Source organism: Artibeus jamaicensis, unplaced genomic scaffold, assembly GCF_021234435.1.
Source record: "Artibeus jamaicensis isolate MK-2021 breed Jamaican fruit bat unplaced genomic scaffold, CSHL_Jam_final contig_787, whole genome shotgun sequence".
In the NCBI taxonomy this organism is placed as follows: Eukaryota; Metazoa; Chordata; class Mammalia; order Chiroptera; family Phyllostomidae; genus Artibeus; species Artibeus jamaicensis.
This window is the reverse complement of record NW_026521972.1, coordinates 3,699,068-3,719,899: the sequence shown is the minus strand read 5'-3', so window position 1 is coordinate 3,719,899 and position 20,832 is coordinate 3,699,068. Positions and strand designations below refer to the sequence as shown.

Here is a 20,832-nt window from a genome sequence, read left to right as displayed (position 1 = left end):
TAGGAATTGCATTGATTCTATAGATTGCATTGGGTAGTATGGATATTTTAATAATGTTAATTCTTCCATGAACATGGTATATGCTTCCTCTTATTTGTATCGTCAATTTCTTTTTTCGGTGTCTTATAATATTCTGAGTACAGGTTTTTTACATTCTTTATATATGAAGCAATTGTGAATGGAATTTTCTTAGTTTCCCTTTCTGATAATTCATTATTGGTGTTTAAAAATGCAACTGATTTCTGGATATTTATTTTCTATCCTGCTACTTTCCTGAATTAATTTATCAGTTCTATTAGTTTTTGGCAGGAATTTTTAGGGTTCTGTATGTACAGTATCATGTCATCTGCAATTAATGACACTTACTTCCTCCTTTCCAATTTAGATTCCTTTCATTTCTTGTTTTCTGATTGCTGATTGCTATGGCTATGACTTCCAGTGATGTTCACCAGATTGATATGTGTTTTAACTTGGTGCCAGTGCTGGGCCTACTACTCATCAAAAAACCCTGGGTATACCAAGTGTAGATGCCACCTGCTGTGTGCTTCCACACCTTTGCTGTGGTGCAGGGTCTCAGGGAGTCATTAGAGTGAGGTCAGCATAGTTTAATAGGTCCAAACTGACCAAGATATGGCCATGCTAAGGGAAAGCTCTGCAATGCTCAGGTGCTCGTATCCTAGAGCCATACAACTCAGTCTGTTCCCAGATTCTGCTGCTAGGAGCCAAAGCTCAACAAGGGTGGGAGAATGGAGACTAGTGGATCTCCTGTGAGGAGTAGGTGCTGGTCAGGCTCAGGGAAAGGTGGGTGTTGTGGCCACCACCCCAGAGGTACACAGTTCAGTCTGTCCTGGATTTGCCCAGTCCTTGGCAGGGCAGAGCAACCAGGAGTCAGGCACAAGGCAATTAGGTCCACAGGAGCCAAGAGGATGGAGCTAGCATGTCTCCTGTGAGGAGGAAACACCATTCAGGTTCACAGGAAAGTAGGGGATGACCCCCACCAAAAGCTACAAAACTTAGTCACTGACGCCTTCTGTGTCTGCCCAGACTTCTATACTCTGGCCAATGTAACTGACTCCTTAGCAGGACATGTGCTCCACAGGGTTGGGCAAGAGGGAGTCCAGAGGTTGTAGCTGTTGTTTTTTCCCCAGGCTGATGCCATATGGAGGGGAGTGCTCCCCCCAAGAAAGATGGTATGGAGTAGTGACTCAGTACAGGGATCCTGGTGGCGGTCTTTTCATCCCTCTCTCCAGTCACAACCCCCAGATTATCCGTACACAAATCTAGTCCATTTAGTGCTCCATTGGAGCCCAGAGTGGCTACAAACAAAATTTTGTTCATTGGCCTTTTAAGAGGGTGTTTATGACTACAGGACTCATGTCTCTTCTTTTCAGACAGAATCCTCATTGATTTTCACAGCCAGATGTTATGTGTGTGTCCCTTCCCAGCTCTGGTGCTTCTGACTGGGGAGCCCAGCTTGGGGTTGAGACCTCGTGCTTCTAAGGGGGGACCCTCTGCAGCTGAGATATTCCTCTGGAACCTCAGCCGCCACCCATCCATGGGAGCAGGACCAACTCTTTTTATGTTTCTGTGTTTCCTACCAGTCTTGACGTGGCTTCTTTGGTAAATCCTTGGTTATCAGACTTTTTTTTTGTTTTGTTTTGCTATTAGCTAGTCTTCAGTTAGTTATTTAAGATGTTTATTTCTTCTGGGAAACAAAAAAACCATATAACATATTCAATTAAAGTATTAAAATCCAGGATATATATTTACTTAAAGTTTTTGGACAGACAAGACTTGTGCCTATTGAAAAGTAGCCATTATTATTTCATATTGACCAGAAGCCTTTAGTGGGGAATGACCATAAATAATAGAAAAGTTGTGTATAAATCTAATTTAGTAAAAAATATTTAATGGTGCCCTTCATATTATCTGTACTCTGTTCAGAATAGATTTTGAGTCTTCTACAATGGCAGTACCAGTCTATGCTCAATAAACTTTGATGGATAAACTATTGTAGAAGAAGAAAGTCAAAACCAGACCTTTGGAACATTTTCACAATCCAGAGAATAAAAATTAAGTAAGCTTCTTCTTTTTTTTTAACTCTCTGACATTTAAAAAAGAAAAATAAGATTCTTATCTGTATTTTGAGTGGAAGGACTATGTCTATAGGGACTTAATAATAGACTTAAGAGTAAGTACAAACATACATCATAGGAGATGTGATACTTCACAGTTTAAGAGGGTTTTCTAAATTTGATCTGTAAGGCCACTCTTAGTTAAGGAGTGCTCACTCTGTGGATTTCTCTCTAGAAAAGAATATGCATGTTTGGGACAAATATGTACATTTATTTGACATACCCTTCCCTCAACCCTAGACCGAAATGGAGCCATTAGAACTGGCCAAAAGAGATCACATTCCAAGGGTAAGAAATGAATATGGAACTCTATTTACCATTCCCAACTGTTTTGTTGTATGTCGAATTCCCCCAGAAGCTAACCATGGGATGAGGATTAGCTTATAGGATATTTTTAATGTAGTGTTCTTGGGATCAACACATACTTGAGGGTCCCTAGGGAAGCATATCAGACAAAGGGAGGCTGAGCTGTGATGCAGTTCCAACAAAAGCTTCAGTTGACAGCCCAGCTGATAAGGTGGAAAACATTTCAATATTTTCCTCTAGTGTGAGTGATAATACCGTTATTTAGCTGGGTTTATCTTGTAAAAGAGAATCTCCATTTTTCCCCTATCTAATCTGTTTACCATGACCATCAATAGTATCTCTTAAAAATAAATATCTTATCATATTTCTTACTGGTTTATACACTTCTGGCAGTTCCTGATTTCTGAGGGAATTGAATGAACTCCAGATTTCTATTGACTTTAAAGGCTCTTCCCAACACATTTTCACCCTACGTTTTTTTTTAAAAATATTTTATTTATTTGTTTTTAGAGAGAGGGAGAAGAAGAGGGAGAGAAACATCAACATGTAAGAGAAATATTTTTTGGTTGCCTCTTTCAAGCCCCCGGTCAAGGGCCTGGCCTGCAATCCAGGCATGGGTCCCAACCAGAAATTGAACCAGCGACCTTTTGGTTCACAGGCTGGTGCTCCACTTATTGAGCCACACCCGAGCAGGGCCACCCACTGATTTTATCCAGTGTCCCTTGTTTCCTTACTCATAGTTTATGGAGATTTTAATATTATCTGCTCAATGAAGTTATTAAGGACAGTACTTTAGATCTCGCCTGCTATTTTTGATATAGGCATTATCTTTTGGTTGGTTGCACGATGGCTGGGACAGTTTCATGGATCATGTACAGAAAAGGAAATGAATGTAAAGGGATGAAAGACCATCATTTATTATGTTTCTTTCTTAGGAGCAAAGAAACTTTTCATAAACTTTCCTTCACATCACATTGGCCAGAAAAACGTGAATTCAAATTCTTAAATTCAAAAGAGGGGTTAGGTAACTACAGTTTGCTTACGTCAGTCAATTACCATAAATGGAAGAAATGCTCAGGAGTCAATCACATCGATCACTACACTTGGAACAGAGAACAGGCTTCCTGAAAAACATAATTTACTTAGGGGACTGATTTTCTTCTCATCAACACAGGCTACCTGAAGCAAATATAAAAATTTTCTCAGCCAGTCAAAAAGAAGAGTGTATATTATCTATTTAGAGAAAATTATCAAGATTAGCTATTGTTATCAGTAAGAGTTTATTTTTCTTTCAGAAACTAGCCTTGGAAAGTATTCAGTGCAAGTAAAAATCCTTGAAATTATTTTTCTCCACCCTACTTGGTAAAAATAAAAAATCTGCTAACCTTTACAAATACTTCTATTGCTTATGTAAGAGTTTATTTGCCTCAATAAAAGCACTTGGTTATTTTTATGCAATCTGAACTTTACAAAATCTGGTCTGATGCAGAGCTCTTAAAGTTTGCTGTTATCCTGTACATTTTCTCCCTGTGTCCTGCACATTAATAACTTGTTGGGAGTGACATTGATAGGAGGGAGTAGATTACAATTTGACTCAAAATGTGAAAGACTTCATCATTATTTTGGTAATAGTATTTAGCATTATACACTAAATATTAAATATAGAAAGAACATATTTTTATTTTTTTTAATTTTAAAAAGATTTCATTTATTTATTTTTAGACAGAGGAGAGGGCAGGGAGAAAGAGAGGGAGGAAAACATCAATGTGTGGTTGTCTCTCACATGTCTTGCACCAGGGAACTTGGCCTGCAACCCAGGCATGTGCCCTGACTGGGAATCGAACCAGCAACCCTTCAGTTTGCAGGCCAGCATTCAGTCCACTGACCCATACCAGCCAGGGCCATATTTTCAAAAATTGATGTTAGTAGATATGGGGTAAGCAGGATTGACTGTATTTTCCAGCAGAATTATGTCTAAAATAATGCTGCTTTTTAAAAAGTATATTTTATTGATTATGCTATTACATTTGCCCCATTATTTTCTCCTCTTTATAGCCCTCTGCCCAGTACCCCACATACCACTAGCATTTCCCCCTTCCCTTAGTTCATGTCCATGGGTCATACATATAAGTTCTTTGGTTTCTCCATTTCCTATACTATTCTTAACCTCTATTTTGCAACTACCATTTATGCTTCCTATCTCCTGTACCTTTCCCCTAATTCTCCCTTCCCTCTCCCAGCTGATAACCCTCCATGCGATCTCTATTTCTGTAAATCTGTTCCTGTTCTAGTTGTTTGCTTAGATTGTTTTTGTTTTTGTTTTTTTTAGGTTTGGTTGTTGATAGTTGTGTTTATTATCATTTTACTCTTCATATTTTTGATCATCTTCTTTTTCTTAGATAAGTCCCTTTAACGTTTCATATAATAAGGGCTTGGTGATGATCAACTCCTTTAACTTGACCTTATCTGGGAAGCGCTTTACCTGCCTTTCCATTCTAAATGATAGCTTTGCTGGATCAAGTAATCTTGAATGTAGGTCCTTGCCTTTCATGACTTCTAGTACTTTACAGCTCCTCACCTGCAAGGTTTCTTCTGAGAAAGCAGCTGATAGTCTTATGGGAACTCCTTTGTATGTAACTCTTTCCTTTTCTTTTGCTGTTTTAAAGATTCTCTTCTTATATTTAATCTTGGGTAATGTAATTATGATGTGCCTTGGTGTGTTCCTTTTTGGGTCCAACTTCAATGGGACTCTCTGAGCTTCCTGGACTTAGTGGAAGCCTCGACTTAGTGGAAGTCTATTTTCTTTCTCAGATTGGAGAAGTTCTCCATAATTTTTTCAAATAGATTTTCAATTTCTTGTTCTTCCTCTTCTTCTTCTAGCACCCCTATGATTTGGATATTAGAACATTTAAAGTTGTCCTGGAGGTTCCTAAACATCTCCTCATTTTTCTGAATTCTTGTGTCTTCATTCTGTTCTTGTCGAATGTTTATTTCTTCCTTCTTCTCCAAATTATTGATTTGAGTCCCAGTTTTCTTCCCTTCACTGTTGGTTCCTGTATATTTTTCTTTTTAATATATTTTTAAAATATTTTATTTATTTATTTTTAGAGAGAGCAGAGGGAGGGAGAGAGGAAGAGAAACCTCAATGTGTGAGAGACACATCAGTTGGTTGCCTCTCACATGCCTGCTACTGGGGACCTGGCCTGCAACCCAGGCATGTGCCCTGACTGGGAATTGAACTGGTGACACTTTGGTTCTCAGGCTGGCACACAATCCACTGAACCACACCAGCCAGGGCCAGAAGATTCTAGGAGCAAATCTATTCTGCCATTAGTTAATTTTTAAAAATTTTTTATTGATTATGCTGTTACAGCTGTTCTATTCCCCCCTTCAATCCCCTCCACCCTACCTCCCCATCCCACTTTGCATAGCCTTCATTGTTTCCTCAAATTTGCCAGCATACTCAACCATTTCTGTGAGCATCTTAATTACCAGTGTTTTGAACTCTTCATCTGATAGATTGGCTATCTCTGCATTGCTTAGTTCTGTTTTTGGAGTTTTATTCTGCTCTTCATTTGGGTCATATTTTTGGCTCAGCATGCCTGTTATGTAGTAAGGAGCAGAGCCTTAGGTATTCACCAGGGTGGGGCAACCCACATTGCTGCTTTGTGGTGCTGTATGTGGGTGGGTGCAGCAGAGACAGGATAATGCTGCTTGCTCAGATCTCAGCCATGTTTTAGTCACTTCCCTCACTTCCCACAATCAAATTGGACCCTTCTGGTACTGATTCCCAGGTAAGTGGTTTGTGTACATTCTAGGACCCTGTGTGTCTCTCCAATGAACTCTCCTGTGAGGCAGGGAGTTCCTCCTGTCACTGCAACCACCACCAGTTTTTACAGCCTGAGGTTTTGAGACTTTATTTCCCTATGCTGGAACCCTGGGTTGTGTGGTCTTTCTTGCTCCCTAGTTCTTCCTCCTGGTTTATCTGCACACAAACGTGGGACTTCCTGCTCTGCCAGCTGCTGCCTTGCCTGGTCCACCAGCCTCTGCCTTTCTCTCCCCGTCCTCCAGCAGCTGCATTGCCACACATCCTTTCCACTCTGGCTGCCAATCTCCGTCATTCCTACCGGTCTGGATGAATGTTCTTCTTTAATTCCTTGGTTGTCAGACTTGTATACAGTTCTATTTTTGGCAGTTCTGGTTATTTTTTCTTTTTAAATTTGTTATTGTCCTTCTTTTGGTTGTGTGAGGACGCAAAGTGTATTTCCCATTGCCTCCATCCTGATTGGAAATCTAAAATAATGTCGCTTTGATTGATTTGGATTTGTCAGTCTCTAAAGTTGGAATCAAATATACACATTAGAATATTACACAAACTTAGAGTATTTTTTTAGTGACTGAACTTTCAACAATTTGTTTTCTTTTGTTCTACTTTAGTCAAGGTTTTTTTTCATTAAAAAACCACTGGAGTATCTGTTGTTGGCACTAAGAACATTATAATAGGATATAAAACTCAGATTTTGTCATTGCTCATGCTCTAGTTAGGAAGACAAGGCACAACACAGTTAAAGGAGTTAGAAAACAAGTAAAAAAATCTTTAAATATTCAAAATAATGAGATCGGTCACATATTGTAGGAAGTTAGGGACCAGGGGTTGAAAATCATGTGTTTTGCATGAGACTTAAACTGCTTCATAATTAGTTAACTAGTTAATTAAAAATGGCTGGCATTTGGATTTGTAATTTGAGGTTTATTGTTTTCTTGTTCAGTTAGAATGGGGAAAAATACCATGTTTGAGAAATGGAGTACAAGAGAGCCATTTCTCCCTTCCATCTGTGTATTTCTCATAGATTGTCATAACATTTTTAATCTTTTTTTTGTCTCATGGCACACATAAAATAATTACTAAAATTCTGTAGCACACCCAAAATATATAGTTTTTGCTGATCTGACAAAAATAGGTATAATTTTGAATCATTTACACTGAATGGCTATTGTGTTAAATATGGTGTTTTTTTTTAAATTTGAGAATCTAATGGAAAAGAGGTCAGTGCCCTTGCATGTAATTGCATGTAAATAGTAATTGCATGTTTTAAAAGTTCTCAAGGCACCCAAATGTGCCTCTGCAGCACACCAGTTGAAAATTGAGTGTTTGAGCTAAAGAAACTAGATTTCCCTGCCCTCACCTTTGATATCCTATTGCATCTCTAGGGTCAGAGGGACTATATATAAAAATAATTTTGATAGTTCTTGAAAAAGGTTTAAATGTAGATGGACATTTACATCCACTTTTCATTCATTAATATGTGATGCATTAGAAACCAGTTCAAGACAGACTTTGTAATAATGAAAGTGTTTGACATTTGTACAATATGGTTTAAGGACCTATGATTTCTAAACAAATGATTTTAAGCTACATGCCATCTGTCACCGTGACTACAAGTGAACATTCTCCACTTCAGCCAGCCTTAAGTAGTCCTAGCAATCATTCATATAAAATCCAGGGCCCTCTCTTTGTAAACTTCAGGAGTCATATATACAGCTGAAAGTCTTTACCTCTTTTTTCTAATGGAGTCATCACTGACAGAAAAAAAATAAATGTCCAGTATTCTCTTGTTTGGTTATGTTACTTCGTTAAGCATCTGAGTTAATGAATTGTTGGGATCCTTCCATCTGAAAGTGTGACTCATTTTGGGCCCAGTTCAAGCCATGCATGAAAGGAATGAGTCCCTAAACCAGGATGTAAGCAAACAGGTCAGAAAGGGAATGATTTATTAAGATAAACACTGCTTTTGTATCTACTTTATTCAAACATTTGCTCTTGGTTTTCTTTCCTTTTACTTTTCTCTCCCTTCTATTTTTTTTGTCAAGTGGGCTATAGAGGCAGATGAATAGGCCATTGAGAAATCAACTTACTTGGAGACTGCAAATTATATTTATTTCACTTACTAATTGAATAGCATCTGGTATGTCAGCTCATGGAAAGTAATAGTAAACAACTTTATTTTACCTCCCATAGACCTTTTCAGTTCTTGTCCTGGACCTGTTCAAAAACTTCAGCAGGCCCATGGCTTTTGAAGTTATCATTTGGTAGTACACTGTTTGGTAATTATCTAGCAACTAAATAGTCCAGTCTGATGTAATAAAAGTTCCAATCTTGTTTAAAATCGAGCCTCCTTTCCCTCTAACTTTCCAAGCTTGGGCATGTCCTGTGGGGGAGGGAAATGTCCAGAGGCTTCTTCTACTTAGTGCTCCTCCTTTTCCTCAAGCTTGTTCACCACCTCCGTGTATGACTACTCTAGAGTCAAATCAGGACAAAGGAAGATGAGAGGAGTTCAGAAAGGTGTCTACTCTACTGTCATTGCCCCAGGGACCTCTCAACTTTCTGGCCTTGTCAGATGTTGAAGGGTGACTTCTTTTATTAGAAGGCACCTTTGTGAATTTTCGGAATTTCTACTTTCTGGACTTCTTTTCCTTGCTCTTCTCTGGATTTGGGTGACTGGCATGTTTTCATTCTTTATCCTGCAACAGATTGTCATTTCTTCATGTGCTAACTTCTGAAGACTTCTTTCAATTCTCTTGAACAGAGTCTAGGTGATCTCATGCTATCCAATTATTGAGTGAACACAGCTCCCATCTGTTCCATGGGGAGCCATGATGTACATTTTCCTGGACACCTGCTGGAAGTCCAGGCTGATACCAATATCGCCATTGAGCCTATTCTTTGTTTTCATTGCAGCTTCTCAGTCTCTCTCTCTCTCTCTCACCCTTTAGACCTTAGCCCACAATGTCCCATAAAGTACATGTTCAACAGCAAGTGCTTCTTAAGGTCTCACCAAAACCCCTTCCCTGTCACCTATTTCTTACCCTATGGGATGTAGGATATATGATGCATCTGTCTAAGATGAAATATTTTTCTCAAGTTTCCAACTATATTATAGTATAAACATGGGGGAAAACATCTTAATGATTCTTGGCCACCTACTTTGACAATTTGTGCATTTGAACTCACATCTCATTTTTAATTTTTTCTCTGCTAAAACTTCTCTTTTAATGTCTTGCTATACTATCTAAGCCATAAAATGAGCACTCAGAAGAACATGTGTTCTACCTCTAAATGTATGGGTGAGTTCACTGTATATTAGTCCTGAGTATACACCCCAGAATCACAGGAGTAACCAAATGGAGAATTTTAATATTCTTATTAATATAATTTACCCTATGGATAATAATAGCCTCAATCAAAACATTTGCTCTTTTATATCATGTTTCCCATGCTTTCCAATAGTATTTCTGTTGGGTTTCAGCAAAGGTAAGCTATAACCAAGCATCTGGATAAAAAGTGTAGGACATGTACTGATCCATTTTTAAATAGTCTTCAGAATTTATCTTTAAGTAGTTGACTATCATTTTTGGACAATACTTAATCATCTTCATTCCTTTTTGGTTGATTGAAATGTTTTCTCTTGAAACTAATGTGTGTCAAAATTAAACATTGCACATAAAATGTTCAAAGGATTGCTACTATGTTAGCTAACAAAAGTGAAGATTTTTCATTTAGTTCCATCCAGCAAAAATCTTTTATCTAAACTTACAGTGTTGAAGGCAAAAGCAGTATAATAGTTAAATTTGTTTTCTGTTTAAAGTAATTTACATTTGTTTTTAATGAAAAAAATAACAAAAACATGTTTTAGGGGGCAGGTTTTCCCACATGTTTTAAAATGAAACAACAATGTACCAAAGCAACATGTATATCCCATGGGCCACTTAACTCTGTGTTTTTATGGACTAACCTGAGATAATTTCATTTCACCTTGCTAAAATGTAGGTCCTCAAATTTGCTTAAGAACTTTACTCTGTTGATTATTTAACCAAAAATTAATCAGAATTATTTAAAAGGAAACATTGGATAAATTTAAAGGTAAAATGCTTCTACTAAAATTTGGGTGACGCTTTAGGAGGGCTGACTATTTTTTTTAAAGCAAAGTATTGAAAAAGTAATTCTATGTTTACAAATATGATGGGTTTTTCCCTCTACCTAGTGATCATAATATAATTATTGTAAAATTTTCTTCTTCTTGAACATGAAAACTAAGATGCAATTATAAAAATTTGATTGCTTGAAATTCATCAAACTCTTCTCTATTTTAAGGTATTTTTATTAGGAAAATAACTAAACTAAATGAGTTTATAATTTGAAATATAATAATATTCAGTGGAATATTTAAACACCCAGCTTTGTGTAGCATGGCCTTGTTATTTTCTCTTCCTTAAGGAAGTCTAAAACAAGAGGGTTTTCATACATGAGGATCCTGTACTTGCTGCGTTTGTATTGAGTATAGGCAGAAATGCTTTTATAAATCAGAATGACCTTCTGACTAGAGTTCATTAACTCACTTCATGGCTGAATAAGACATTCCCATCTGATGCTTTACCCTGTAAGTCCATTAATCAGGGGGGAAGATTTAAAATAAATACCTTCTTCTTTAAAATCAAGTTATTGGTAAAAGAAAATTGCCACCCTTTTTATTCTTAATTAATACTCAAAATTAGAAAATATAAGCACTTGGAAACCACGTGGACATCCCAATAAATTAACTTTCGGTATAAGGCACCCTGCTTAGTTTCATGGTGATTAATCTGCTCCCACTGCCTGCGGAGCACAGGCTGTCTGGCAGTCACAGCGGTGAAACAATCGCCTCGTTCATGGATGTGCTGGCTCCCCAGCCCCGGTGCCGAGGTGCAGGTCCCATCTGGTCACTGTAACGGACCGCCAGGATGTTGTCAGACTGCTCGCGCGTCTGCCAGGACTCTGACAAGAACTCTGTCTCCATTTTAAGGGAAACTGTGCAGAGCACTTTTCAGTAATTATTGAATGCTTATTATTGCTTGTGCTACTGTGCCAGGTGCTAAGGATGGTAGGAGAAGAAGCAACGTCCCTTGTCACTCAAGAACATCGGCCACTGAACTTCGATGAGTGCTATACTCCTTTAACAAGATAATGGAGACTGTGACCTGTATTCTTTTCAGTATTTTGAAATTTTGCCACAAGAGTAATTCCTTACAATATTCAAAATGATCGATCCACTTGTAGATTCCTTAAAGTTTCTTTTAATTTTTATGTTAATTTCTTTAACTTTCTTGCAATACATATTTATTGAGCCCCTGCATTCCTGTCATTCTATTATATGCTGGGAATATGGTGGAGAATAGAACCCTTGGGCCTCTGTTCTCATGGTGCCTCTAAATTGGAAGGAGGGGAGATCAATGGAGAAAAGCGAACAAGTAAGAAAATATCAATTACTGTTATTTAAAATGCAATATTCTTGGGAAACGATTTTAGATTGGTCTTCAAAGAAGGCCTTTCTGGGGAGGTGAAATTAACATGAACTTTTAATAGGAAGGGATCATCCAGAAGAGGTCCAATGTATTCCAGGTAGAACAAACTCATTCTGAGGATAACACCGAGATAATATTTGAAATCACCACATTAGATGCTAATAAGCAGTACAGTAGGGACTTGAACTTGTGTCTTTAAATTCTACTGCATTTCATTGATCTTTCTGTCTAGGAGAGATCCCAAGCTGAATTTACTTGCAAAAAAAAGTGGCAGGTGAGTATGATAAATGCAAATGTGTTAGAATTCCAAAATGGTTGGTGGAAGAAAGCTATTTTTGAAAGAAAAGAAATTTTGAGGTAAAAAAAAATTTAGCTGAGTCCTAAAAAAAAAAGAGAAGAAGAGGCTATTCTCACTCAAGACTTTATGAAGGAAGTTACATAGGCAGATCAGACCCCAAACTGGAGAATTTAAATTTCCATCTGTAAAAATTTCTACCCCAGCCAGTATCAATTACGCAAACTTTTCCTTTGGAGCTCTTGTCCTTATTTTCCAGTAGTGATTCTTTGAGCTCATGTCTCTTACCCTCTCTCTTTTCTCAGAACCCAGAATAATCATTGGATGTTTAAATGCTTGTATTATATGGCATTTAGAACAACCATTTTTATGACTCTGAAATTTTGGGGGGTTTAATTAGGTTTTATGAACAAATTGTAGCTTCCTCTTTTGTATTCTTTTCAGTTGTTTTGGCATCTTTGAATTAGGCCAAAGGGCATTTGAGTGCCCTTGTACTTGCAAGCTTGAGTCAAATTACTTTTCCAAAGATGAAACAAAGACCAGATATAATTAGGATTTCCTTAGGATGTTGTTATAAGGCTTTATCACTATTTGAATGTTTCTGTAACTTGCCTGAAATTAAATAATTAAAAATAAATTGCCTGATGTTTTCACCTTATCAAATGATAACTGTTAATGAATTATAAAAATTATGAATGAAACAATAATATTCAGGAACATGACAATATTTTACTTGTGAGTTCCTCTTGCCAAAATTTATTCAAAGGAAGTAGAATGTTTCAAAAAACAACAAAAAAAGTGATTTTAGATTTTGGATAAATACAAGCAAATAAAATTAATATAAGATAAATAGATCAAATGTTGTATTTTTAAATATGCAGCTCCCCACTATATTTTCATCAGAAAATTAATATTAAATATCTTTTTTGCAAAAATATAACTTTATCACATGTAAAGTGAAATCACTTTTCATTTTATTAGAATGATCTCATACTGGTAAATCTATACTCTAACTCTAAAAGAAAAACATACATATATACTTTTATACTTTTTAAAAAATTGTTGAATGCTTCACAAATTTGTTTTTTGTTCAGGGCAATGCTAATCTTTAGTATATGGGCTGCTGAAGAGAACACTACATATATATTTTCTGAGGTTCCTATTTAAATTTTCTGAGAGTAAATTCAAAAATTAATTTTTTAAATAATTTATGTCAATTGTAAAATATTATGAAAAGAAAATAAGCATATTAGCATGGTTAAGTCAGCATGTTACAGAATAAGGAGACTGACTTAACAAACATACTTGTTTTTGAACATTACCCCATAAATTATCCCTTCAAGTGGAGAAATCTTATAAATTTATTTCCTCCTGTTTCCCATTAATTTTCTGTTATCAACTTGATCCACCAGATTAGCACTAAAATTTAAACCAATTTGCAGCCCCTTGGTTATTTGGTGGTGGAAAAATTAGTGGTTATGCCCTGGATGATTATACTGAGAGAGATCATTGGGCTAATCTGGACACATGGAGATCTGTTTGATTTTTGATGTCTGTCCTGTGTGTGGGCAGAGCAGCAGCAAGCTTTCTACATATCTGAGATTTTTGATATCTAAGCTCCGAGGTCCCAGGGACTACTCGTCACTGAAAGGAGAGCCTTAAAATCTGTATCTGGTACATCGCCATTAGTAGAACTGCTTTGTGTGGGAATATTTCAGAACAGTTAAAACATGGCAATGGTGCAAGTGACATCTCTTTTCCAACATGCTTTTCTTTGATAAATGAAAGAAAAACATTTGTGGATAACTTTCTAATAGAGTGGTACAGCTGTATGGACTTTTAGAAAGAGGGGTATGTCTTTGTTTTATCTTCCCTAATGAAACTTTTGATATGGCATGAACTGCTCGTGCGAAGAACTAAAGAGCAAAAATATGTGTTGCTAATGAGTTCAGAAAACAATAAGAATAATGATAACCATGGCCTCAAAACTGTTGGCATTAGTATGTTCAAGAGAGATTCTTACAGATGTTGTGAACATTGTATTTTTAAGTGTGAGGTATGGTTAACATATAAAATATGTTATTTTATGCCCAAGTAGAGTTAACATCTCTCTCTCTTTCTCTGTGCACCTTTGAGTGTCTCTCTCTCTCTATTTCTTTTTCTATCACTCTCTCTCCCGCTCTTTAACTACCTACACAGACTCACACACACACACACACACACACACACACACACACACACACACACAATTTGACTAGAAAAATACAACCGTGGTGGAATGCTTTATATAGATAGGGATAGAGATACTTGTCACATAATCACTTCAAAAGATTATTGAAACAAAAAATGTCACTTGAACATACTTCTGCAAATCCTATGTAAATAGGAGTGTGGTTTATTTGCTTTCTTCTGTTTTTTGACTCAATTAAGAAAAATGCTGTTTCTTTAAATTCTTTACCAACAAGGTATCAAAAGGAGTATTTTTAAAAATCCTTTATTCTATTGACCAAGTGGCAAGTCAAAGGAAATCCCACCAGAAATCATAATTAGAATGATATATTTTAAATATTGGCACAACTACAATGGTTTTCCTCTTTACGTAAATGTCTATAGTCTGCAAGGCAGTCAGATATCTCCTAGGTAGTTGTTATGAAGGTAATTTTATTTGTGATTTCTAGATTCTTGATAGCATTGTGTCAAAATAATCCAATTTATAATCCATACTAATCTTTATTTTTAAGGCTTGAATGTTGTCTTAAGAAATAAAATTATCTTTGTGTTACCACCTCAGAATTCCTGTGCAATAATAATAATAATGTTCCAGGGGTAATTTATATTTTTAACAGATGCTAGAGTGCATAGGATTGAAGGTAAAAAGTGAGATAACATCTTGGATGTCTGCTTTATAAACAGAAAAACAGAAGATTTTATTAAAACTGGTTTCTGGAATCCAAGAAATTCCCAGTGCTGTGTATCTTTATTCTTTTTTAAAATCGATTTTGTTGTTCAAGTACAGTTGTCTGCATGTAACCCCTCCACTACCCCCCCCCAGCCATGCCCACCTCCCTCCCCTGCTTCCACCTGCCCTAGTTTTCTCTGTGTGGCTTTTATCGTTTTCCTGAAAATCCTTGCTGTGCATCTTAACATAATATTTACCTACTGTTCATATCCCAAGTCTCTGGAACTTATCATTTTAGTTTCATTGCTTCATTAACTAGGATGGCATATTTAATTTATAATCACATGACTTATAATCAATAACTGAAAATGTAAAAATATTAGAACATCTTTTAAATATTTGTATTCCTTTGCAAAGGGAAAAATAATCTAAAATCACTGTTTTAATGTCATGTTCTTAAGGCAAAATTAGAGTAGAAAATATTAAACTAAACTGTTCCATTAGTGTTGAAACTCTTAAGAGCGAGCCATTAAAAAAAAATGGCTCAGAAGTCAAGGCCGATAGAGACGTTTGTTTACCACTTGGCCTTCTCGGGTGCTCCCTGAGTGCAGTGACTCCATCCTCCCTGCTCTCTTCTCTCCTTGCCTGTATCTCCTGTGGAAATAAGCTTCTGTATCTATTGGCAGAGCCGTTGTCCTTTCTCCGATCTTACCAACTCAGTGCACACTTTCTCGGCATACAGAGGGCCCCTCGTAATCATGTGCCTAATGAACAAATGATTAATGATGAGGAACTACTCTGTGCCAACTTTGGGACTTTAACTTAGGTTTCAAAAATGACACAAAGTTTTGAAACTTTAACTTAGATATCAAAAATGACACGTTTTGTCAATGTTTAAATAACTCCCTCGTTTTTGAAACCCCTGTACATATATTCAAAATAAGTTTTCAAAAACATTATTTATCTCATAATTTACTTAACTCAATCATCCAGTACACTGGAATAAGGGGGAAAATAATAAAACCCTTTGATGACCTTTCTTATCTCTAAGTCTCATTTACTTAATATGAAAGAGTTTATACTTTTCTTCTGTCTATAGTATTAATGCCAATAATATACTCAGGTTTAACCAGATCTATAAGTACTTGTTCTAAATTTATTTTGGAAATATGATTAAGTCTGACCATCTTATAAAATAAAAAAAAAGAACAGAAACTAACAAACCTAAAGGATGCAAGGAAATACTAATATAGATTAGAGACCAAAGAAAATGAGTTTAAGATTAAACCGATTGTGAGATCATGGAGATTCACTCTGTGTACAATTTATTTTCTGTCCAACGATACGGAGCTGTCTTTCATAAAATCACTATAATACTCAAGAATCAGTGAGTATAGAGTTGCAGTTTTGCACAATGAAAGAACTCTGGAGATTGGTGGCACAGAGTGAATATACTTACTATCAAACCACACACTCACAGTGGATAAGATGGCAGATTTTGTTATGTATATTTTATCACAATTAAGACTTTTAAAAATGAATCAGCAAGAAAACAATGAGAAGATACCTTCAGCTCATAAGATCAAAGATGAAGCAAAAATTTCATAAATTCAAGACACCATTTTTAAAGGAGAGAAAAAGAACACTCAGTTCAGCATTTTTCCTATTGGTGATTAAAAAAGAACTTGAAAAAAACGTCAAATCTCCTGTCAGCTATACTGCTTCATTCTTACTATTCACTTATTCATTTATTCATTAACTTGGGATTTTGTAATTCCAGGTTGATGACTGACTATTGTTAATGGGCATATGCATGCACCATTGTGGTTTATTTATTTACTAACTTACATTACTTAGTTGTTTTTAAGTATGTATTAAACACCTGAAAATATGCCATTAAGAGCCAAAGCTAACATTGGATATATAACTTATTTTTTACTACCAGTATTCCATTTTTTTCAATCTTGGGTAACCATTTTTCTGAATCCTATATTCATCAGTCTCATACTTTCTTTTTACATATTTATCATATATATTATATATAAAGTTTCTATTGTATTGTAGTTGTTTTAACATTATTCTAAGTGGATACTGCTGTTTGTAATTTTAAGGATTTTTTTCATGTAATAATGAATTGCTAAGATCCATTCTTATTGCTTTTTATTGCTGCCTATAATCTATTCACGTTTTCCTGCTGACCACTGTGTAAAACTGTGTGAATGTGTAATCGCAGTGTTGTAAACCATGTCTGAATAAATAACATCCTTGGGTCCTTATTGTGAGCCAGATCAAGGTTAGTTTGTAATCAGACCCACTGCTGGCTCAGCCACCTGCCTACACACACCTTTGTGTTGTAGGTTGCTACAGTGTACTCGAAATGAACAACCTTGCTTAACTTAAAAATCTCAATAATTTCATTGCTCTGAAGAGAGGTTGACCACTATTCTCTCTCCTTCTTCATTCAGACACAAAATCCTACATTTCACTATGAAGATAATATCATATAAACCTCAGGGATTTCTAAATTATTTAATTCCAGGTTTAACAAGTCTCAGTGTGTTCCCTCAGGATATTTTCCGTCCTCTCACCTCTGAAAACATTTTCAGTTAACACTGGTGAGAAACAAAAGTTTGTCAGGAACTCTTGGAACTTTATAAGCAGCTCAGAGCTTGTTTTTCTTGTTTCTTCTTGCCTATAGCTTAACAAAGAATAGTTCTTTCTGTAAGCTAAAGGAGTGACCTAACTGTTTGAACCTCATGTTGTAAAATCTTCCTGACAGAATTTCTAAAGTTTGTCAAAAAAAAACTTTGTGATACATTCAAAGCTTTAAAATATGATTAAAAGCTACCAACCAAGGGGTTTGCAGCCCTTGTCCTTAATTATGTCTAAATAATATTTGTTATATAATGGTTGAGACCCCATTCCCCCAATAGTCCAGGAGACACTTTGGGTCCTATTTTGGCTTTGTGTTGAACTAGTTTAAGAGCCCTCGACATGTTATTTCATGGCTGTATGGATAAGTTTCCTGACCTGAAAATGGGGAGAGCAGATACAGCTATCTCATAGGATCATCGTGAGATCTAAATAAGATGGTGCATATAATAGGCTTAGCTAAGCGACAGATGTGTCTGAACTCCATATGTATTAAACTCGGTGGGGCAAATGCAGGTTCACATTCGTGGGGATGCAAAAGAGAGTTTATTCTTTTATCATTTATTATATTACTTTGTATAAGAGCAACTGTAAAGCTACTTTTGCCCACCCTGTATTGTCAACAAATTCACACTGGTCTTTAATTTGGAGTGATAAGGCTTGTGTGACAAAGAGCTGTTAGACACACCTCATTGCCCATGTTTAGGATGCACTAGCACTCTGAGTAAACACCGAAAAACAGGGTAAAAAATAGAATCTCTTACTTAAGCAAATGCTAACCTGAAATTCTGTTTACATCACAATGAGAATTCATGGGTGTATCAACATAACTTACCCATTAATAAATGCGTTTAAAAATTAATAAAAAGATGAACAAGTGAAAGTGGATGGCTCTATACAGTTTTTTCTCAGAATTTTTTTTAGGGTGACTTTGGAAATTATTTAAATCTCAAAATTCTTACATCATATCTAACAACATATTCTTGGCTTGATATCCACTCTTTAAATTCAGATACTCACTTCCCTAATTAGAATTTAGGGTGTTGTAGATATTCGATCCTAACACGCCTTGAAATGTTTTACAGATTTATTGGCCTGCTGCAAAGGAACGGGTGGAATTATGTAAATTAGCTGGGAAAGATGCCAATGTAAGTATGAGACTTTAAAAATATCTTTGTTTAATTGGTACTGATATGACAGTAAATATTTATATAGGGTTTTATTGAATTAATGGCATTAGTGTACTATTTTTAAAGCTACACTAACTTATTCTGTGTAAAGATTATGGTATAAAATATTTCTACCTCGCTAAAAGGAGTAACATTATTCTCAGAAATGTATAATTACTAAACTTTCTATAGTGTTAACTCTAAATGTTATTATTTTTCTCACAGAAAATCTCAGATGCATTTAAAATGTTCAAAATAAACCATCTGAAAATATTATATTTCTAGGATTGTATATTTTTTATTTACATGCATGCTTTTTGTGAATGTACACAAAGTCCTCAGTTTTAGCATTACAGCATTACAAACATACAATTGATACTTAATTTAATTTGGTTTAAAATTAAACTTACAAAATATAGAAGCATTCTTTCAAAACTCAACATATAGAGATATTAAGGACTGGTTAAAAATGAATGCTACAACATTCTGTAATAAAACCTAGAAATGTGTTTTATCCTAAAATTTACTAAAGCATAATTGCACACAATACCTTATAAAGGGTAAATAGGGAGGTCCTAATATAAACTTGTAGTTTAAGCTGCCTTAAGGACCAGAGAAAAGCCTTATAGGTAGGTGCGACTAAACATACTCATCTTTGGGGTGACCTGTCTGGATTGCTTTTGCGCTGTCCCAGTTGCCGTGCATGCTCCCCTACGTGGTTTTGCCTGTTTTGTCTCCAGCAGCGACTGCCTCTTCTCCTCATCTGAGTGCGCTGATGTAGGCCAGATGCTCTGTGTTCTGCTCCGATTTCTTGCACCGTGGAGATAGGGAGAACTGCTTCTTTTTTTCCCCAAATAAATCACTTCCTGAATGTAACTCAAGATGATAAGAGGTTCTAACTTTGGGCAGAAACATGGACTATTGAGTCTTCTTTTGCAACGTCCTCTAATGTTGCCTCCGATCACAGTAGCCCAGGGTAATTAAGCAGAGCAATGCCTTCATATTTAGCAGCAACAAATAGTGTGTGTTATATGAAAGCCAAATTAGATGTAAAAATTCTCATTTTATTAATGTGATAAAAGTAACAATATGACACATGATGCCTAATGAATTAAGCAGAAGGTTAGAAGATTAAGAATCTGAGACAAGAAATTTGTTCACTCATGTGGTTAGTCATTTATTAAACTAATATTTATTAAGAGCCTAAATATGTGTCTGAAAGTGATAGAGTATCTGTTGTCATGGAGCTTTCGATCTAATAAGCGGTACGGATATTACTCAATGAGTTACACGTAGTCACAGTACTGCAAAACAAATCAATCAAAGCAAAACAAAGTTTTGATTATGCCTAATTTTGTATTTGGTTAGCAGCATTCAATGTGACCTTTTCAAACACGTTTATGTTAGTAGAAATGTATCAGGGAATGGTAGCATCAAATGCAAGAGAAAACAATTTTTATGTTTATTTTACTAGAAATGAAAGAAATTAAACTGTTGTCGAATATATTTTTCTTTCTCTCATGTCTCTAATCTCTTCACCCTGTTACAATATCCAAACTCCAAGCAAATACCCAGGTGTGCAAAAGCATCAGTACTTTTTGAATTTGTGGGAAAAAAGATGCTTTGGTTATGAAGGTTTCAAAATTACTTTGTAGAAGTATGTCTTAACAGTAGAAGCATGTCTTAAACAGTACAAATGACTTAGTATTTTCTGTTTCACCAGTATTGAGTGTGTGATAAGGAGGCAAGTAGGAAAAGGGTGTTTTGAATCTACTCCAGTAAACTAACATCAGTTTTCCCATGGAGTAGATGAGGGATAAACACTCAAGGTCAAACAGTCAGGGGTTTTAATTGTGACAGTGTTCCCATTTCATTATGTTCACCGATTCTGGTTATATAGTAACTCACTTGCCCCAATTATTAAGCTAAAGAAAAGGGTGATAAACTTTTCTGGAAGAGGCATCCTAAAGCACATAGGACCCAGCAGATGAAAACTATCCTTCCAATTCCATTGTACTGGGGAGCTAGTAATAACTG

The 20,832-nt window shown here is 35.9% G+C and overlaps 1 protein-coding gene across 1 annotated transcript in view; it reads left to right on the top strand.

The window, feature by feature from the left end:
• Positions 1 to 20,832, top strand: part of SEMA3D (semaphorin 3D) — a 200,374-nt gene that overhangs the window by 97,786 nt on the left and 81,756 nt on the right. Inside the window, exon 4 of the mRNA XM_037129036.2 lies at positions 18,712 to 18,774. Coding sequence (XP_036984931.2) covers positions 18,712 to 18,774 — 63 coding nt within the window. The remainder of the gene's footprint in view (positions 1 to 18,711; positions 18,775 to 20,832) is intronic.